This window comes from Dendropsophus ebraccatus, chromosome 11, assembly GCF_027789765.1.
Source record: "Dendropsophus ebraccatus isolate aDenEbr1 chromosome 11, aDenEbr1.pat, whole genome shotgun sequence".
Classification (NCBI taxonomy): domain Eukaryota; kingdom Metazoa; phylum Chordata; class Amphibia; order Anura; family Hylidae; genus Dendropsophus; species Dendropsophus ebraccatus.
The window spans coordinates 95443869-95465571 of record NC_091464.1 but is presented as its reverse complement, the minus strand read 5'-3'; the positions used below and the strand labels follow the sequence as shown (position 1 = coordinate 95465571).

The 21703-nt window shown below is 49.1% G+C and overlaps 1 protein-coding gene across 2 annotated transcripts in view; it reads left to right on the top strand.

Annotated features, from left to right (window-relative positions):
• Positions 1–21703, top strand: part of POU2F1 (POU class 2 homeobox 1) — a 109466-nt gene that overhangs the window by 52058 nt on the left and 35705 nt on the right. For both annotated transcript variants that reach the window (XM_069946184.1, XM_069946183.1), the window contains exons 2-4: positions 16270–16332; positions 16970–17070; positions 19861–19914. In XM_069946184.1, coding sequence (XP_069802285.1) covers positions 16270–16332; positions 16970–17070; positions 19861–19914 — 218 coding nt within the window. The remainder of the gene's footprint in view (positions 1–16269; positions 16333–16969; positions 17071–19860; positions 19915–21703) is intronic.

Sequence of the window (21703 nt, the reverse complement as noted above, 5' to 3'; positions counted from 1 at the left end):
AGCAGGACTGGCTATGTACAATGTATCAGTCTGGATCTCACAGAGCATTGTCTACACTGGATACAGCTGAGAGCAGGACTAGCTATGTACAATGCTCAGTGAGGGTCCAGCAGCAGCTGATACGTCCCGTGATGTAGTGGAGCTGAGTTTGTTCTGTGGCTGTCTCTTCTGGGGTGGCGGCTGTCGCACTGTCCGGAGTGCTGCCATGTTTCTCTCCATCTCTAATCTGTGTATAAATGATTGATGAGAGGATTCCCCCGTCTGAGCTTCATCCTCCCCTCCTCACCTGTGTCCTCCTCCTCCGCTCGCTGTGCACACAGCCTGGGGCTTATATTTGGGATTTGTTCTGTGCCTGAGGCAGAGCTCGGGCCTCATCCATCCGTGTTATAAGATCAGAGCCACCACTGACCCAGCCTCAGGCCAGGAGACAACAGGTGTAACCGAGCCCCCCGCTGTTAGGAGTAGCCCACCCCCCTCTGCCTGACCGGGGACACATCAGATCTACTGGCTATACCAGAGCACAGCGCCCCCGGCTCCATTATAACCTGCCAGCTCCTAAGATCTCTGCTGCCGGTCAGTGGCTAGTATCTAGGTACTACTACCCTCAGTGTCTGGAGCTGCTCTGACCCAGTGGTCTCTCTGTTTGGCCCCGGTCATGGTCACTTAGTTCACTGTTCATCTTCTCATCTTCTGTATATCCCACCTGTGATGGACGCCATTGTCACCAGATAATCCCTCCACAGGTGTCAAAGTCCGTCCCTCCGGCTGGTGCAAAACTATCACTCCCATCATGCTGAAGCTGAATGTGTGCTAAAGCTTTGGCTGTCCAGGCATGATGGGAGTGGTAGTTTTGCCACAGCTAGGTATGTGTGTATTGTATATGGTGTAAAGCTACTATACCGTCATTATGTCGCGCTCTCCAGTGGTCAGGATAGGAACCACGCTTGTCTAATCATCAGGACTAGAACAGGGACACTCGCTGCCCCTGTGGTCTCTCTGTTGTCGTGTATCACACACAAGTCCTATCACGCTGCTAACTTCAGGCTACCGGCCCTTTAAATCTCTACTATTGACAATAAACTACAGAGCGGCTGAGATGCTTCAGATGAATTCTGCATTCCCAACCTGAATGTGTTCATGCCAAGCAGCGTCTGCCCCCGTCGCCCTGTGCCATGGCCGTGCCCTGTGTGCTGTGCAGCTTTCCACGCTCTGTAGTCTCTAATTTGCTGAGCCGGGTGCCGCGCCAGCCTCCATCTCTGCCATGGCTTCATTTATTTGTGCCTGTAGAGAGCTGGCAGCGGCTGAATACAGAGCAGGGAGATAGCGGCATCTGTCTGCAACATCTGCTTAACCTTTACCTCATCCAAAAGAGACAAAGCCGGGGCCAAGGGGAGCCCAGCCGCCCACCCCGCCGCTGCCGCTACAGGCCCCAACAAATCCGCCCCTCTTATCTTTCACATTGGTGCACAATATGGCAGAAATTTTGTTTTTATTTCTATAGTTTAAAGTACATGTGTGTGAAAACCGCAGCAAAGCGGATAAAGCTTCACTCCTCATAATGGAGCGTTACCAAACAGTTATTGATTTGTGTCCTCGGTCTGATCCGTAATCCAAAGAGCACTGAAAGACCGGGCTAGGTCACGGGGGAAACAGTCACTGGGGAGAGGGGGGTACATGTGCTATGAGGAGGAGGGGGGGGGGGGTACATGTGCTATGAGGAGGAGGGGGGGGGTACATGTGCTATGAGGAGGAGGGGGGGGTACATGTGCTATGAGGAGGAGGGGGGGGTACATGTGCTATGAGGAGGAGGGGGGGTACATGTGCTATGAGGAGGAGGGGGGGTACATGTGCTATGAGGAGGAGGGGGGGTACATGTGCTATGAGGAGGAGGGGGGGGTACATGTGCTATGAGGAGGAGGGGGGGTACATGTGCTATGAGGAGGAGGGGGGGGGTACATGTGCTATGAGGAGGAGGGGGGGGTACATGTGCTATGAGGAGGAGGGGGGGGTACATGTGCTATGAGGAGGAGGGGGGGGTACATGTGCTATGAGGAGGAGGGGGGGGTACATGTGCTATGAGGAGGAGGGGGGGGTACATGTGCTATGAGGAGGAGGGGGGGTACATGTGCTATGAGGAGGAGGGGGGGTACATGTGCTATGAGGAGGAGGGGGGGTACATGTGCTATGAGAGGAGGGGGGGTACATGTGCTATGAGGAGGAGGGGGGGTACATGTGCTATGAGGAGGAGGGGGGATATTTGCTGAGAGGGGGAGAGTGGGTACAGGTGCTGTGAGGGGGTGGCGGGGGGACATGCACTGGGAGGGGGTTTAGGTGTTTCTCGTCTCCTATCGGGTTTTATGTGACGCTGTTGCATGATCATTTTCACGCTTCTGGATTCTAGATCCATATTTTCTGGTGATAATGACAGTAAATGGTTTTATTCACATTTACGTTTTATACACTTTGGCGTTCCAGTGTTTGCAAATAGGCGACGCGTTTAAGAATAAGTGCGGCTCAGTTTCTACATACGTGCAGGTTTTTACCTTCTTACAACCTACTTACAGTACTAGAAGGAACAGAATGGAAGGAATAAAACTTGACATCAAGATCAGACTACAGAGGGTGTGTTTGTAGTCTGTTACCATGGAGATGTATAGATCCTTATAGGAGCTTCATTCACAAAATATTGGTTCCTTAACAAGTCACAACCTGCTGTGAGCAGTGCTTTCCAGTTGTCGCAGAACTACCAGTTTGCTTTGTAGCAGTGCCTTCCTTCTTACTGCAGGTCAGCTGGGACTTGTGGTTCTCCAGCAGGTCAGTGTATGATGGGAGTTGTGGTTCTCCGGCAGGTCAGCATATGCTGGGAGTTGGGGTTCTCCGGCAGGTCAGTGTATGCTGGGAGTTGTGGTCTACGACAGGTCAGTGTATGCTGGGAGTTGGGGTCTACGACAGGTCAGTGTATGCTGGGAGTTGGGGTTCTCCATCAGGTCAGTGTATGCTGGGAGTTGGGGTTCTCCATCAGGTCAGTGTATGCTGGGAGTTGGGGTTCTCCATCAGGTCAGTGTATGCTGGGAGTTGTGGTCTACGACCGGTCAGTGTATGCTGGGAGTTGGGGTTCTCCATCAGGTCAGTGTATGCTGGGAGTTGGGGTCCTCCATCAGGTCAGTGTATGCTGGGAGTTGGGGTTCTCCATCAGGTCAGTGTATGCTGGGAGTTGTGGTCTACGACCGGTCAGTGTATGCTGGGAGTTGGGGTTCTCCATCAGGTCAGTGTATGCTGGGAGTTGGGGTCCTCCATCAGGTCAGTGTATGCTGGGAGTTGGGGTCTACGACAGGTCAGTGTATGCAGGGAGTTGGGGTTCTCCGGCAGGTCAGTGTATGCTGGGAGTTGGGGTTCTCCGGCAGGTCAGTGTATGCTGGGAGTTGGGGTTCTCCGGCAGGTCAGTGTATGCTGGGAGTTGGGGTTCTCCGGCAGGTCAGTGTATGCTGGGAGTTGTGGTCTACGACAGGTCAGTGTATGCTGGGAGTTGGGGTCTACGACAGGTCAGTGTATGCTGGCAGTTGGGGTTCTTCGGCAGGTCAGTGTATGCTTTGAGTTGGGGTTCTCCGGCAGGTCAGTGTATGCTGGGAGTTGGGGTTCTCCGGCAGGTCAGTGTATGCTGGGAGTTGGGGTTCTCCGGCAGGTCAGTGTATGCTGGGAGTTGGGGTTCTCCATCAGGTCAGTGTATGCTGGGAGTTGGGGTTCTCCGGCAGGTCAGTGTATGCTGGGAGTTGGGGTTCTCCGGCAGGTCAGTGTATGCTGGGAGTTGGGGTTCTCCGGCAGGTCAGTGTATGCTGGGAGTTGGGGTTCTCCATCAGGTCAGTGTATGCTGGGAGTTGGGGTTCTCCGGCAGGTCAGTGTATGCTTTGAGTTTGGGTTCTCCGACAGGTCAGTGTATGCTGGGAGTTGGGGTTCTCCGGCAGGTCAGTGTATGCTGGGAGTTGGGGTTCTCCGGCAGGTCAGTGTATGATGCTGCTGTATTCGGCGCCCCCTACAGTTGTCCTGGTCCCTTAGGGCCCTATTACACCAACAGATTATCTGACAGATTACTGAAGCCAACGCCAGGAGTGAATGTGAGAAGATAAGACATATCAGTCTTATTTTTATGACCTTTTTTCTGTTTATAGTGCTTTCCTGGCTTTGGCTCCAATAATCTGTATGTTTAATAGGGCCCATAGTGTTTTGTAGGAATCTTTGCCTTGTTAAGATCTCCCACTGTAGCTGTGGTGTATAAGGAGTCAGTGTTGGACCGTCAGCGTCTCATCTTGTGGCCGGGCACGGTGGGTGGTGAGGCTGGCGTGAAGACCCTGAGCCGTCGACCTGTGATTACATAATTACACCCTGCCCTCCAGTGGATTCACGGACGCCTCTACAGCATCTCCGTCCTGGACTAATGAGACGGTGAGAGGTCTGTGCTGGTTACCTTCTGCAGCCCCAACACCAAGGGTTCTACCTGCTTAACCCTTTCCTAACATTAAACATGCCTTTACTTCAAATGTCTGGTAGGCATGTACAGACACACTGAGGGGTCTCCATGCACAGTGTCACTGACTGCGCCTATAGCGTCCACCATCAGAGATAACTCTGATCCCGGCCATCCAACCTTGCGATACTATGGCGGCCATAGAAAGGGTATGGGAAAATATCAGTGTAATAGTACACTGCAATACATGACAGTTAGCTTGTACATGGTCCTAGAGGAAGTATTATAAAATCCCTCATAATGTAAAATCACCTGAATTGGTGCTGAGACTTCCAAAGAAAAGATGGATAAAAAAGTCAGATGTCCCCCAAAACGGCATCAATCAAAACTTCCTAGGTGGAAAAGTAAAAGTTATAGGGGTCAGAATACAGTAATGCAAACTAATGTAAAAAAAATTACTAATCTTACTAGATGAGGAGGAAAGACTTAAAAGGAGTACTCTGGAGAAATTTTTCTCAGAAAAGAAAGTTATACAGATTTGCATATTGCTTAAAATTAAAAATCTCCAGTCTTCCAGTACTTATCAGCAGCTGTATGTTCAGCAGGAAGTGGTGTATTCTCTCCAGCCTGGCACAGTGCTCTCTGCTGCCACCTCTGTCCATGTCAGGAACTGTCCAGAGCAGCAGCAAATCCCCCACAGAAAACCTCTCCTGCTCTGGACAGTTCCTGACATGGACAGAGGTGGCAGCAGGGAGCACAGTGAAAGCAGGATGATGAGTCCACCTCACTCCGTTTCTCTACGTCTTCTCGGCCTTCACAGCATTTTCCGTCTAGGAGAGCGCAGCATCTTCTCCCCTCAGCCCGGCGCATACGGCGTGGTAATGGCCGCTCCTAGCTCACAGCTCTGCGGTTTAGGGAAGAGATGCGCTTTCTAGGCTTCCTGATGCGGCAGTGTGATCGGCCGTTACCTCCGCTCTTATGGGGATTATTGATTATGGATTTGTAGCTTCTAACAGATGTATTCTTGTGTCATTTCATCACAAGGAGCCATGTGCAGATGCCGAACAGAGATTTCTGCACTGAAGTTGTGCTCTTATGTTTCGATGTAACTCTGGATCAGTACAGGATCAGTAATTGTCTGGATAGAAGACATGTTGCTCTATATCTGTGTATATATAATTGGACAGATATGGTGGCTTTGCAGAAGACACAGCGCTGCTCCTTTCTGTTGGCAGAGTCTGGTATTGCAGCTTTACCTTGTTACCATGTTATTCTGATCAGCTACATCCTCAGTCTGTAATAACACTGTCCATCGGTCTGTAATAACACTGTCCATCGGTCTGTAATAACACTGTCCATCGGTCTGTAATAACACTGCTCTGTTATGTCCATTGGTCTGTAATAACACTGTCCATCTGTCTGTAATAACACTGCCCCGTTATGTCCATCGGTCTGTAATAACACTGTCCATCTGTCTGTAATAACACTGTCCATCGGTCTGTAATAACACTGCTCTGTTATGTCCATTGGTCTGTAATAACACTGTCCATCTGTCTGTAATAACACTGCCCCGTTATGTCCATCGGTCTGTAATAACACTGTCCATCGGTCTGTAATAACACTGCCCCGTTATGTCCATCGGTCTGTAATAATTCCTTTTCGTTGGTCTGTTTTAACTCTGCTCCGTTACCCCTGGAGCTTGCAATCTAATTTACATTCGGGGCGTTGTTGATGTGAAGCCAATGAGGTCGGTGTTGTTACTGTGGATTGTGGGTGGGAGGATGCAGCAGCTCCATGAGAATGACCTGGTGGTCCGGAACTGCCCCCACCCCCGCTGTGCCGCATTACTCCGCAATTGCTGGGATATGGAGACCCCTCACTATATTGTAATTCTTACAAAACATGGGGCGTTGTGTGCATCTTATTACTGCCTGGGGATTGTAGAGGAACATAATGTAAGCCAAATAATGAGCGCTGTCTCTTTAAGAAACCCCTCAGCCATTACTTTAGAAGAGTCTTCCTATTGTAATGTGGAGGAATTCCATGGACTGTGTCCCTAGGAGCCGCACCAGTATCTGCCCAATCACCCTGGACCCAGCTTCCCAGTATCTGCCCAATCTCTTCGGACCCAGCTCCCCAGTATCTGCCCCATCACCGGTATCTCTCCCATCACCCCGCTCCCCAGTATCTCTCCCATCACCCACGCTCTCCAGTATCTGCCGTATCTGCCCCATCGCCCCGCTCCCCAGGATCTGCCCCATCGCCCCCGCTCCCCAGGATCTGCCCCATCGCCCCGCTCCCCAGGATCTGCCCCATCGCCCCTGCTCCCCAGGATCTGCCCCATCGCCCCGCTCCCCAGGATCTGCCCCATCGCCCCTGCTCCCCAGTATCTGCCCCATCGCCCCTGCTCCCCAGTATCTGCCCCATCGCCCCTGCTCCCCAGTATCTGCCCCATCGCCCCTGCTCCCCAGTATCTGCCCCATCGCCCCCGCTCCCCAGTATCTGCCCCATCGCCCCGCTCCCCAGGATCTGCCCCATCGCCCCGCTCCCCAGTATCTGCCCCACTATAGATATACTGATATAGCAGAGCTGAATTGGTTGTCTTGCAGTGTGACAGCCCCCTCTGATAGACAAAGCAGAGAGTCAATATCAGGCATGGGGAACCTGCGGCCTGTCAGCTGTTGCACACTACAATTCCCATCATGCACGGTGCTTTTGTTCTCCAGGCATGATTGGAGTTATTGTTTGACTGGAGGGTCGCAGATTCCCGCCATTGCTCTAGTTCTGTTGTAAAATTACTACACTCGGCATACCCTGATGATGATCTGTGATACTACAACTCCCAGCATGCACTGACAGCCTTTAGTGCATCCTATCTGTGCTTCTTAATCACTAACTTGTGGAAGAACTACAACTCTCAGCTTACCGTGACAGCCAGCACTACAAACTGCTCACCACCTGTTGCAGAAGTTCAGCCCCCAGCTTACCAGAACTACTCACTAACTGTTGTCGCACTACAACTCCCAGCATGCTGCTACAGCCTTTGCAGAACTACAACTCCCAGCATGCTGCTACAGCCTTTGCAGAACTACAACTCCCAGCATGCTGCTACAGCCTTTGCAGAACTACAACTCCCAGCATGCTGCTACAGCCTTTGCAGAACTACAACTCCCAGCATGCTGCTACAGCCTTTGCAGAACTACAACTCCCAGCATGCTGCTACAGCCTTTGCAGAACTACAACTCCCAGCATGCTGCTACAGCCTTTGCAGAACTACAACTCCCAGCATGCTGCTACAGCCTTTGCAGAACTACAACTCCCAGCATGCTGCTACAGCCTTTGCAGAACTACAACTCCCAGCATGCTGCTACAGCCTTTGTCAGTCAGGGCATGCTGGGAGCTTTAGTTCTGCAGCCAGCGGTTGGACAGCTGGTGTCCTCTGCAGTCTGTAGAGATACTACAACTCCCAGCATGTGGCCCCAGTAGCTGCAGGTGCTATGATGGAACCCTATGCATGTGCAGTGTGATACGTGGGCAGCGCTGTTACTTGATATCAGGAGAGTGTCCGGCCTCCATATTGTATCTGCTCCTGCTGGCCATAACACAGAGGTGCCCCCTTCAGAGCGTTATATGTGTATACCTCCATATATATCATGGTGCTGTCGCCCCTGATACCTGCGTGTCACATGATGATGCCCAGGTTACTTACCCTGTGTCCTCACTGTTACTATTTTATCCATATTTCAGCGTGTAATTGACTTTCCTGCCTTAGGACTGCTCTTAAAGGGGAAGTATCTCCAATGCTAACATGTCGCAGGACAGTGAGTTTCTTACATCCATCCTCAGCACTGTTTTTGGGATGTTTGTAGTTTATTGGATATGCTAATAGTGACCCAGTTGGTCGGTCCTGATGAATATTGGGGCGGGGCTCTGCTGTGACATCACTCCCAACGCTCATCACTACAGGGCAGATCGGTGCACTGGGGTCTTGGCCCCGCCCTTAGTGCACCAAACCGCCTCATTAGCATAGAGATTAAGGGAAAGGTGCCAAGGATCAAGGTAAGAAGGCTTCATCCTCCGTGCCCCATGTGCTATAGGGACATATCAGCAGGTTACATGCTTCTAGTTTCCCTTTAAGGGTACGTGCACACTGCGGAATGGCGATGGATAACCCGTTGCGCAGCTCGCAGCCGCCAGTGGACTGATGCGGGCGCGTGTCTCCACCTGTGTCATCGACTCCATTCTATGCACGGGCAAATTCTGTCCTCCGTCCAAAGAATGAAGGGGCACACTGCGGGGGAGGGGGGGGGGGAATAGATATTTTAGCTGGTTTCAGAAAATTATGTAGATTTGTAATTTACTTCTATTCAAAAATCTCCAGTCTTCCAGTACTAATCAGCTGCTTTATGTCCTGCAGGAAGTGGTGTATTCTCTCCAGTCTGACACTGTGCTCTCTGCTGCCACCTCTGTCCATGTCAGGAACTGTCCAGAGCAGGAGAGGTTTTCTCTGGGGATTTGCTGCTGCTCTGGACAGTTCCTGACATGGACAGAGGTGGCAGCAGAGAGCACTGTGTCAGACTAGAGAGAAAACGCCACTTCCTGCAGGACATGCAACAGCTGATAAGTACTGGGGATTTTTACATAGAATTAAATTACAAATGATATAACTTTCTGGAGTTCCCCTTTAAGCCTTTCCCCTTCAGGGATGTAACGCAGAGGGCGCTCCTGTCCGTATATCCGCATTCTGTTCAGTATCTATAATCCGGAGGTGTGATGGGAGACGCCTCTACCTCCCGACTTCCAGTATGGCGTCCTGCAGGCTCCACAACTTTGGCTGTGCTGTTTGGGACCGGAGCAGCCGCATCTCCCCCCTCCCCCGTATGATTCTGGCTCTGGGTAGATAATTTCCTTCCCGATTTTTCCCCTTCATGCTCCTCTCTCTCTGAGCCGCTTGGAATGTTTGCGCTAACCAATTAATATGCAAATGAGCTGATAAATATTTATGCGGCGATGTAAATTATGCAGGGAGCGCTCTCCGTGTACTCTGCAAATGAATCGCTCACGGACTTCAAAGTGGCGGCTGTGGCGCTAACGAGGGGAGATTTGCATACGGCCCTAATCAGCCGCATACTGATTAAGCTTCATTATGGAAACTGCCAGCTGCAAGCTTTGTTTCTGCTTTATTACAGAAAGGGGAACTTTTCACGCTTCAGTTGCCTTGACAATGTCAGAGCGAGCGAGCGAGCAGCCCCGGCCAAAACTCCGCACTGCAACTTTCCCCGTCCGCCCGGCCACCGTGGCTATGGTCTGCTCCGCATAGTATCGCTTACTTCCACCACCCCCCTTGTCTTCCACCCCGCGTGCAAAAATTAGTCGTCTCTCATAGACTTATTAGTCTTCCTTCCACCTGTTTGGATCGCGGGCCAGAGAAGCCATGCTGGACTGCCGCGAGTATGCACTAGGTGGGTACCGCCTGAGCAAGATGGGGGAGGGGGGTGCGCTGGTGACTATGCATGAGGCTAATAGCATATGTAGCAGAGCCGGCAGGGTGCATGCACGGACCTCCCCGCCACTTGGAGCGAGGTTGTCACTTTCATCAACATTTATCATCCACACCATTCTCACAGCTGCTGCAGAACTACAACTCCCACCATGCCCTGACAGCAGGAGGATGACAACAGCAAACCATAGCCAGAGCCTGGCCAAGCATGCTGGGAGTTGTAGTGATGCAACAGGTGGTGACATCTGGGTTACACATTATATCCTGACTTGCAGTTTTACCTTGTTGTCAGCCACCTCCTTAGTAAGTGCACATCTCTCAGTAGGACAGGTGAAGCTCAGTTAACTTGTCTCCCTTTTTGCTCTGCTATTGTTCTCTGGTGTCAGCCACTCCATAGTAAGATAACTGGGGTCTGCAGATCTTGTCTCTCTATGATGTGCTATTGTTCTCTGTTATCAGCCACTCCATAGTAAGATAACCGGGGTCTGCCTCTCTCTCCTGTGGACGTGCTGCTGTTCTCTGTTATCAGCCACTGCTTAGATGGATATGGGGTCTGCCTCTCTCTCTCCTGTGTACATGCTGCTGTTCTCTGTTATCAGCCACTGCTTAGATGGGTATGGGGTCTGCCTCTCTCTCCTGTGGACGTGCTGCTGTTCTCTGTTATCAGCCACTGCTTAGATGGGTATGGGGTCTGCCTCTCTCTCCTGTGGACGTGCTGCTATTCTCTGTTATCAGCCAGTGCTTAGATGGATATGGGGTCTGCCTCTCTCTCCTGTGTACATGCTGCTGTTCCCTGGTATCAGCCACTGCTTAGATGGATATGGGGTCTGCCTCTCTGTCCTGTGTACATGCTGCTGTTCTCTGTTATCAGCCACTGCTTAGATGGATAGGGGGTCTGCCTCTCTCTCCTGTGGACGTGCTGCTGTTCTCTGTTATCAGACAGTGCTTAGATGGATATGGGGTCTGCCTCTCTCTCCTGTGGACGTGCTGCTGTTCTCTGTTATCAGCCACTGCTTAGATAGATAGGGGGTCTGCCTCTCTCTCCTGTGTATGTGCTGCTGTCCTCTGTTATCAGCCAGTGCTTAGGTGAATAGGGGGTCTGCCTCTCTCTCCTGTGTATGTGCTGCTGTCCTCTGTTATCAGCCAGTGCTTAGATGGATATGGGGTCTGCCTCTCTCTCTCCTGTGTACATGCTGCTGTTCTCTGTTATCAGCCAGTGCTTAGATGGATATGGGGTCTGCCTCTCTCTCTCCTGTGTACATGCTGCTGTTCTCTGTTATCAGCCACTGCTTAGATGGATATGGGGTCTGCCTCTCTCTCCTGTGGACGTGCTGCTGTTCTCTGTTATCAGCCTCTCCCCAGCCTGGGCAGGTTTCTTAATGAATAGCTTTTTCCGTGTTGTAGCTCTCTGGCTGTTGCAGTACTACGACTCCCATCATGCCTTAACAGCTGCAGGTTGAGGATCAGTGAACTAAGCGTTTTACATATTCTCTGTTGTCCGCCTCTCCCCATTAGGCTACACGGCTCTTCTTCTGACTAGGACCATGTTATGTATGCTGTCCTGCTACAACTCCCATCATCCTCCTCCAGCTGCTGACTATTATCTGCCCCTCTAATGCCCGTCGTGGTTATCAGAGTAACTGTTTCCTCCGGGACTGACGGCCACGTGCTGCTGGGTGTGATCGCTGCTTTTTGCTGCTGGTTTCAGCGGAGTGAAAAGTTGTGACGCTGCCTCTTTACAGATGTATCAGTGCCGCTTTGTGTCCGTCATCTGAATTTGCACAGTTGAGGCACAGTCCTATGCAACACCGGAGATAACACGTACACTGGCATATTACAGGTGACTGCACTTGAGCGTGTCCGATCTCCCAACATCCGTGAGCTGCAGCAGCAGAGATCTCCCCCAGTCTACAGAGACGTATCAGCTAAGCTCGAGATGCTTCATTTACTGACAGCTGTCACCGCTCAGCTCTGCTGCATCACCAGGTTACAGGCTGCCACCTTCAGCAAACCCTCCAACTCTAGGGGGCTCCACTACCTGTCCACCATTCTACTACAACTCTAAACATGCACTGGCGGCAAGCGGGTGACAACAGCAAATGGCAAGAGCCTGTCAGGGCATAATGGGAATTGCAGTTTTACAAAAGCTGTAAGGTGGCAGGTTCATCATCACTTCCCTTTTAAAGGGTCTCTTCACTGTGGACAGTCCCTACCTATACCATCCCTTAAAGGGGTACTGTGGCGAAAAAATTATTTTATTTCAAATCAACTGGTGTCAGAAAGTTATACAGATTTGTAATTTACCTCTATTAAAAAAATCTCCAGTCTTCCAGTACTTCTCAGCTGCTGTATGTCCTGCAGGAAGTGGTGTATTCTCTCCAGTCTGACACAGTGCTCTCTGCTGCCACTGCTGTCTATGTCAGGAACTGTCCAGAGCAGCAGCAAATCCCCATAGAAAACCTCTCCTGCTTTGGACAGTTCCTGACATGGACAGAGGTGGCAGCAGAGAGAACTGTGTCAGACTGGAGAGAATACACCACTTCCTGCAGGACATACAGCAGCTGAGAAGTACTGGAAGACTAGAGATTTTTTAATAGAGGTAAATTACAAATCTGTATAACTTTCTGACACCAGTTGATTTTATTTTTTTTCCACACTTTTTAAAGGGATTTTCCAGGATTAGAATAACATGGTGTCTTTCTTCTAGAAACAGGATGGCTTCTGGTCCTGGTTGTGCAGCTCAGTTCTGTTATTCTCTAATCCTGGGCTAAATAACCCCATTAAGACTCTGTAACCAGCGATTACCTGCGATCAATCTGCTGGGAATTCAGCGCCACCACAGGAGAAATAAAGAATGACACCGTGACTACTCAGGTTGGAGGATTGTCTGTGTAAGCAGTTTGGCTTTGCAGGTTGTCTGCTTCCCTGGGATAAGTCTGGTAGGACGGTCTCCATCCTTGCTGATTGTTTCCCTCGGGTGAACGCTGCACAGACATCTGCTGATACAGGATTCTTGCCGTTTTCCCTTTTGCTCCTATATGGCAGAGCAGTGGTTAAGACATTCATCCTCCACGTCCATTCTGTGCAGGGAGGAAAGAGACGCTTGACTTCATGAGTTTTATAATGAGACGAGACCCCGGCCCGGATAGTCATTTCCCCAGGTAGCTGCTCTGCAGATCCTCGCACCTCCTGGTGGCTTTATACAGCGGCCAGTGAAGGAATTGTTTTTAATTTGATGAACTATATACAAGACCCGCAGAGGATAACACATTGACTTCCGCGGCCGTGTCGGGCACTATTACCGAGGGTTATTTGCTGAGTCTTCAGGTAGTGGAGGGAGCACACAGAGCACGGGAGTGCCTCCTTCTCATAGACTGCCTCTTATTATGGTGATGGAGACTCTATTGATGGAGACATTAACCGAGACTCAGGGGCACAACATACACAGATGTAATTGTAATTTACACTCTTGGGTAGGAATTGCTCAAACATTGCAACAATAACATGCAGTCCTATGTAAAAGTGCATTGGGCAAATAAAAACATAGCCCCGCTATTACTGTCGCTGCATCTGTTATAGTATTATACATATGGACCAATATTTATAAGACTATATTGTTGCCTCCAATGTACCAGAATATAACTTCTATAATACTGCTCCCTATATACAGGAATATAACTACTATAATACTCCTATATACAGGGATATAACTACTATAATACTGCTCCTATATACAGGAATATAACTACTATAATACTTCTCCTATATACAGGAATATAACTACTATAATACTGCTCCTATATACAGGGATATAACTACTATAATACTGCTCCTATATACAGGAATATAACTACTATAATACTGCTCCTATATACAGGGATATAACTACTATAATACTGCCCCTATATACAGGAATATAACTACTATAATACTGCTCCTATATACAGGAATATACTGCTATAATACTGCTCCTGTATACAGGAATATACTGCTATAATACTGCTCCTATATACAGGGATATGACTACTATAATACTGCTCCTATATACAGGAATATAACTACTATAATACTGCCCCCTATATACAAGAATATAACTACTATACTACTGCTCCTATATACAGGGATATAACTATTATAATACTGCTCCTATATACAAGAATATAACTACTATAATACTGCTCCTATATACTGGAATATAACTACTATAATACTGCTCCTATATACAGGAATATAACTACTATATTACTGCTCCTATATACAGGAATATAACTACTTTAATACTGCTCCTATATACAGGGATATACCTACTATAATACTGCCCCCTATATACAGGAATATAACTACTATAATACTGATCCTATATACAAGAATATAACTACTATAATACTGCTCCTATATACAGGGATATAACTACTATAATACTACTCCTATGTACAGGAATATAACTACTATAATACTGCTCCTATATACAGGAATATAACTACTATAATACTGCTCCTATATACAAGGATATAATTACTATAATACTGCTCCTATATACAGGAATATAGCTACTATAATACTGCTCCTATATACAAGAATATAACTACTATAACTACTATAATACTGCTCTTATATACATGAAGTTAGAGGGAAATCCTTGTGTCTTCTATATTGCGGTGCTATGTAGTGACATCTCTGTGCAGTATGTTAGGTGACTGGTGCTGGAATAGTGGTGGGTGAAGCTGTGTCCCCTGTTGATGTTGGGCATTGTGTGGCAGAGATCACCTTATTTATCACTTATAACTAAAGTTTGGTTTTGTTTTTTACATCTTTGTGATATACTTTAGTTTTTTTCCCTCCGTCAGTCACTGAGTAGTAGTATCGTATCCTGAGACATCTCACACCATTGTATCCGCTCCGGATCATCTCTGACACTTCTGTAACTTTTCTTACAGTCCTCAGTGTTGGCGCCTTCACAGATGTTGCTTCTACTCGATCACGGGCTCATTTTTTGGCACTGCTGTAAATCCCTTGTCTGACCACACACCTGCTACTTTCTGGAGTCATTTCAAGAGTTTTGTGTCTGAGCTCCGGAAAGACCGCATCTACCTCTTCAGTTTCAGCAATAAGATGGGTGGATCCCCCCTTTGATATTACCCACCCTGCATGGACCCCCATCACACCGTCTGTGGGTTCTTAATACATCATAGTGTTGTTGCTGTGGTCAGTCCTCCAAGACCCTCATTGATCGTATCCTTATCCCCAACCCTGTGAGGACCACCCATCCCACAATGACATATTGTACAATAAACATAACATTGCAGCAAGTCTTATTGGATCCAGTAGATTTGGTATTTTATTTTTTTTAGACTATGATACCTTGCATCCCCCCTCTCTACCATATAGCGGACCCCCGCATGACTCCATCCTACAGCACAACTGCATTCTAGGAGTCCTTCCCTTCAATAATGGGCTGCTGCTGTTACAGCTGAGCACACTAGAGAGGGGGCACCACGTCACCTTCATGATGGGTATATGGGGTGACGGGGGGTCTGTGCTGTAGACAGAACTCTTGGAGTAAAGCTACGAGAAGTTAATATATAGCGCGTATATCTATATCATATATATATATATATATATATATATATATATATATATATATATATATATATATAAATAATATATATATTCCGCCGCTGAAACAGTGATTAGTGCCGCCTCATTTCCTCCATCAGAAGCGATGGCCGTGTAATGGGGGAAATGTGGAGGGGGCAGCACCAAGTATGTTCTGCAGGGGCACGAGAAATTGTCATAGTTTTGTTTCCACTGTTGTACAGACATAAAAAACAAAGTAGCTATAAGTGGTTAAAGGGGCTCTCTAAGGTTGAGAACCATCTGTGGGCTAGAGAGCAACAATGCTGTTGTATCATGTGCCGTACAACTGATTTGTTTGTGTTGCTGTGTAGACTGGGACAGAATCTGCCGAGTCACTTCATTCTCATTTAAAAGCAGTCGGCACAGTCATCTCATAATCAGTAGGCACCATTGAAGTAAATGACAGCTGTAATACCAGGGACAACCACTACCACAAGTATGGCGCTGTGCCTGGGAAACTGTGATGCTCTTTGGTAGGACACTCACAGCAATCCTGCCTGTGCATAGACCACTGTGTCTCAGTCGTAGAGAAGGCTTGTAGGGCTGGCATTACTCTAAATATAGGGCAGCGGATCTGGAGGCCTCGCACGCTGTGTAGTAGGTGAAAGTCTCTGTGTTACTTATTAGAGACTTTTCATTTAATTAATTAGTTTTTTTCCCTTTTTTTCAGATGCAAGAATGAATAATCCGTCAGAAAACAGTAAATCAACGGAGAGCGGAGATGGAAACACAGGTAACCGAGCGCCATGGACCTGCCGGGGGGATTCCTGTGTAATTCAGTAGTGAAGGAATCGTTCTAGAAGAGGCCGACATTTACCCCGATATATGACCTAACCAGCTCAGTGGTCCCTCTGGGGGCCGTGTGGCACAGGGCGGTCCCTCTGGGGGTCGTGCTGCACAGGGCGGTCCCTCTGGGGGCCGTGTGGCACTGGGTGGTCCCTCTGGGGTGGCAAAGGGTGGTCCCTCTGGGGGCCGAGTGGCACAGGGTGGTCCCTCTGGGGGCTGTGCTGCACAGGGTGGTCCCTCTGTGGGAGCCGTGCTGCACAGGGTGGTCCCTCTGGGGGCCGTGCTGCACAGGGTGGTCCCTCTGGGGGCCGTGCTGCACAGGGTGGGCCCTCTGGGGGCCGTGCTGCACAGGGTGGTCCCTCTGGGGGCCGTGCTGCACAGGGTGGTCCCTCTGGGGGCCGTGCTGCACAGGGTGGTCCCTCTGGGGCCCGTATGGAGCAGGGTGGGCCCATTATACTTGTACATTTTCCAACTATTCTTATTGTGTATCCGGCTCTCACTTTCTGGCCCGTTCATACTGCTTCAGTATCTTGGAGCAATCACTTAGAGGAGCAGACGTGTAAGGATTTTCCTTGTAATTTCAGGCACACAAACAAACGGTCTGGACTTTCAGAAGCAACCAGTGCCTGTCGGAGCAGCCATTTCATCAGCCCAAGCACAGGCCTTCCTCGGACATCTCCACCAGGTGAGAGTGCAGCAGGTGCCATTGAGCCCAATGGTGTTTTCCCAGAATACGGAGCTCAAGTGGGGACAAAACTATGAAAATACAGCAAACTAAACCTAAGACAAGATAAACACTAAACTTACTGTGAAGCCACCTTATCCCCCCAATACAACAATGGTAGATATATTGTTCTGTCTGATCTGACTGTATGGATGTGGATGTATGAACAAGAATATAATAAAATGGGCATAAAATAGGCTGCTTGTTGATGGTTTCCAGTTGGCAGCATGAGTTTCTTCTATAGTACAGAGCAGGAACAAACTGAACAAGCTAAAAAAGGTTAAATAGGCACCCCAGCATGTATATTAACTCAGGTAAAGGTTGTTATTTATGGTAGTTGTTTTGTGGTATAAGAGCTGTCCGTTGTTTTGACTTTTTTTCTTTAATTGGGTTCTCTTGAGAAGTCACATGAGGCCATGCAGCCTACAGTTCCCATTGTGCCGCTGTAGTGTATTGTTATGAGACACAGCAGTGCTCTGTACAGAGTCCAGTGTATCCCTTTGAGATGCAGCATTGCTGTGTACAGAGTGTATGTCATATCCCTATGTGATGCAATGCTGTGTACAGAGTGTATGTTGTAGCCCTATGAGATGCAGCAGTGCGGTGTACAGAGTCCAGTGTATCCCTATGAGATGCAGCAGTGCGGTGTACAGAGTCCAGTGTATCCCTTTGAGATGCAGCATTGCTGTGTACAGAGTGTATGTCATATCCCTATGTGATGCAGTGCTGTGTACAGAGTCCAGTGTGTCCCTATGAGATGTAGCAGTGCTATGTACAGTGTATGTCGTATCCCTATGAGATGCAGCAGTGCTGTGTACTGAGTCCAGTGTGTCCCTATGAGATGTAGCAGTGCTATGTACAGAGTGTATGTCGTATCCCAGAGTGTACACAGCACTGCATCACATAGGGGTACGACATACACTCTGTACATAGCACTGCTACATCTCATAGGGGTACGACATACACTCTGTACACAGCACTGCTGCATCTCATAGGGATACTACATACACACTGTACACAGCACTGCATCACATAGGGGTACGACATACAGAGTGTATGTCGTATCCCTATGAGATGCAGCAGTGCTGTGTACAGAGTGTATGTCGTATCCCTATGTGATGCAGTGCTGTGTACACAGTGTATGTCGTATCTCTATGTGATGCAGCAGTGGTGTGTACAGAGTCCAGTGTATCCCTATGAGATGCAGCAGTACTGTGTACAGAGTATATGTCGTACCCCTATGTGATGCAGTGCTGTGTACAGAGTGTATGTCGTATCCCTATAAGATGCAGCAGTGCTGTGTACAAAGTGTATGTCGTATCCCTATGTGATACAGTGCTGTGTACACAGTGTATGTCGTATCTCTATGTGATGCAGCAGTGCTGTGTACAGAGTGTATGTCGTATCTCTATGTGATGCAGCAGTGCTGTGTACAAGTGTATGTTGTATCCCTATGTGATGCAGCAGTGCTGTGTACAAAGTGTATGTTGTATCCCTATGTGATGCAGTGCTGTGTACACAGTGTATGTCGTATCTCTATGTGATGCAGCAGTGCTGTGTACAGTGTGTATGTCGTATCCCTATGTGATGCAGTGCTGTGTACACAGTGTATGTCGTATCTCTATGTGATAGAGCAGTGCTGTGTACAGAGTGTATGTTGTATCCCTATGTGATGCAGTGCTGTGTACAGTGTATAGGGGCCAAAGTCTGTTCAGTAGTGACATTGCCTGTATGTATAAGGGCCAGCTATAGAGATGGTCACTGCGGAGTGATTATACAGACATGGACAGAGCTTATATCTTATAGAGGTGTAACCTCTCGTCCCTGATAAGTGCAGTGCCCTGCTGAGCCGGGGAGCCATCTTCATTCCGTGCCTCTTCCCACCACTTGTTGAGGATGCTGGATAGATGCTGCTTAGAAGCGTTTTCTACCATCACCCACCCAGCAGCAGTGCTCCCCTTTAGAGAGCTGTTTGCACCCAGGGTAACCGTATAGTCATTTGTACCGTACACGCAGCTCTTATTTTCATCCTTTCGAGGACACACAGGTTTTCGGAGCCTGGTTAGAGGGATGGCAAACCTGCTGCCCCCCAGCTGTAAGAAAACTACAACTCCCATCAGCCTTCCAATGTCCAGGTATGATGAGAACTGTAGTATTGTAACATCGGGAGGGCCGCAGGTACCTCATTCCTGCTCTAAGGTATCAGATGTTTTCGGAGCTGCTGATTCTTGATTGCTCCGATGTCTATGGCTAGTTTTTACAATCTGATAAGACTGTAGGGATGCAGCGTCCATTGCTACCTGGTCCCTTCTGTTACACTCATACCCAGTCTGTCCAGTGTACTCTGTAGTGTGTCCTGTGTTATGTACCAGTAGGTCGCTTCTCATGGTGTCCTATTAAAGTCATGATCTCTTACCTGTAGAGAGAGCTGTCAGGGCATGCTGGGAGTTGTAGTTCCTGCTCAGTACAAGGTATCAAAATGGGAAGGGATCCCTCACTGTGACTGGCTGACAGGAAGAGTTGAATGATGGAAGAATGGACCTTGTGGGTGACCAGGTGTAGCCCTATGATAGCTAATATGGCCGACAGACGGCATCAGCGGGGAGACAATATATGCATCTCTGTGTTCCTCCTGTCCTGTATGTGTATGGGCATTGGTTAGTAACCTTACACTTGTAGCCACTGTTATTGTTTTGTAGCCCAGTTTTGCTCTCCTCCATCTTTGTGTGACGTGTTTGCGCTGTATTCTAGGTCCAGCTCGCTGGCACGAGTTTACAGGCCGCTGCACAGTCCTTAAATGTACAGGTAAGAATGACGCTCGCTACATTCAGCGGAGCTTTGGTGCTCTAATCCACCCGGCACTGTCAGACGCACCTCTAATCCTCTTAGTGCGACCCTTCTGCCCCCAGAGCTGACAGTCGCTCTGATATTGTCTGGTTATGGATTACAGCACCTGGCCCTGCTCGCTGCATGCCAGGAATACGCAGGAATCAGCATGCCGGATGATTTGCTGTGGCTGCCTGTGTGCATGCGCTTGGACGGCTGCACATTTCTTCTGTTTCTTTACTTGGCTTTTCTTGCATGCTATAGGTGGGCAGGATCTGCCCTGTGTGATGGCTGCCCTTACACTAGCTATACCCTTATACATCAGATACTATGGGGACCCAGCCCTGGTAGGTGGTCAGGATCTGCCCTGTGTGATGGCTGCCCTTACACTAGCTATACCCTTATACATCAGATACTATGGGGACCCAGCCCTGGTCGGTGGTCAGGATCTGCCCGGTGTGATGGCTGCCCTTACACTAGCTATACCCTTATACATCAGATACTATGGGGACCCAGCCCTGGTAGGTGGCCAGGATCTGCCCTGTGTGATGGCTGCCCTTACACTAGCTATACCCTTATACATCAGATACTATGGGGACCCAGCCCTGGTAGGTGGTCAGGATCTGCCCGGTGTGATGGCTGCCCTAACACTAGCTATACCCTTATACATCAGATACTATGGGGACCCAGCCCTGGTAGGTGGTCAGGATCTGCCCTGTGTGATGGCTGCCCTAACGCTAGCTATACTCTATACATCAGATACTATGGGGACCCAGCCCTGGTCGGTGGTCAGGATCTGGCCGGTGTGATGGCTGCCCTTACACTAGCTATACCCTTATACATCAGATACTATGGGGACCCAGCCCTGGTAGGTGGTCAGGATCTGCCCGGTGTGATGGCTGCCCTTACACTAGCTATACCCTTATACATCAGATACTATGGGGACCCAGCCCTGGTAGGTGGTCAGGATCTGCCCTGTGTGATGGCTGCCCTAACGCTAGCTATACTCTATACATCAAATACTATGGGGACCCAGCCCTGGTAGGTGGTCAGGATCTGCCCTGTGTGATGGCTGCCCTAACGCTAGCTATACCCTTATACATCAGATACTATGGGGACCCAGCCCTGGTAGGTGGTCAGGATCTGCCCTGTGTGATGGCTGCCCTAACGCTAGCTATACTCTATACATCAGATACTATGGGGTCCCAGCCCTGGTAGGTGGTCAGGATCTGCCCGGTGTGATGGCTGCCCTAACGCTAGCTATACCCTTATACATCAGATACTATGGGGACCCAGCCCTGGTAGGTGGTCAGGATCTGCCCGGTGTGATGGCTGCCCTTACACTAGCTATACTCTATACATCAGATACTATGGGGGCCCAGCCCTGGTAGGTGGTCAGGATCTGCCCGGTGTGATGGCTGCCCTAACACTAGCTATACTCTATACATCAAATAATATGGGGACCCAGCCCTGGTAGGTGGTCAGGATCTGCCCGGTGTGATGGCTGCCCTAACGCTAGCTATACTCTATACATCAAATACTATGGGGACCCAGCCCTGGTAGGTGGTCAGGATCTGCCCGGTGTGATGGCTGCCCTAATGCTAGCTATACTATTTATATATTATAGATACTATGGGGGCCCTGGTAGGTGGGCAGGATCTGGCTGGTGTCATGGCTGCCCTTATTCTATCCACAATGTGTGTGAGACTCTGGTCTACAAGGAAACTAGAAAGTGACCCTCAGGTTGTGGCCATAGACATAGGATAGT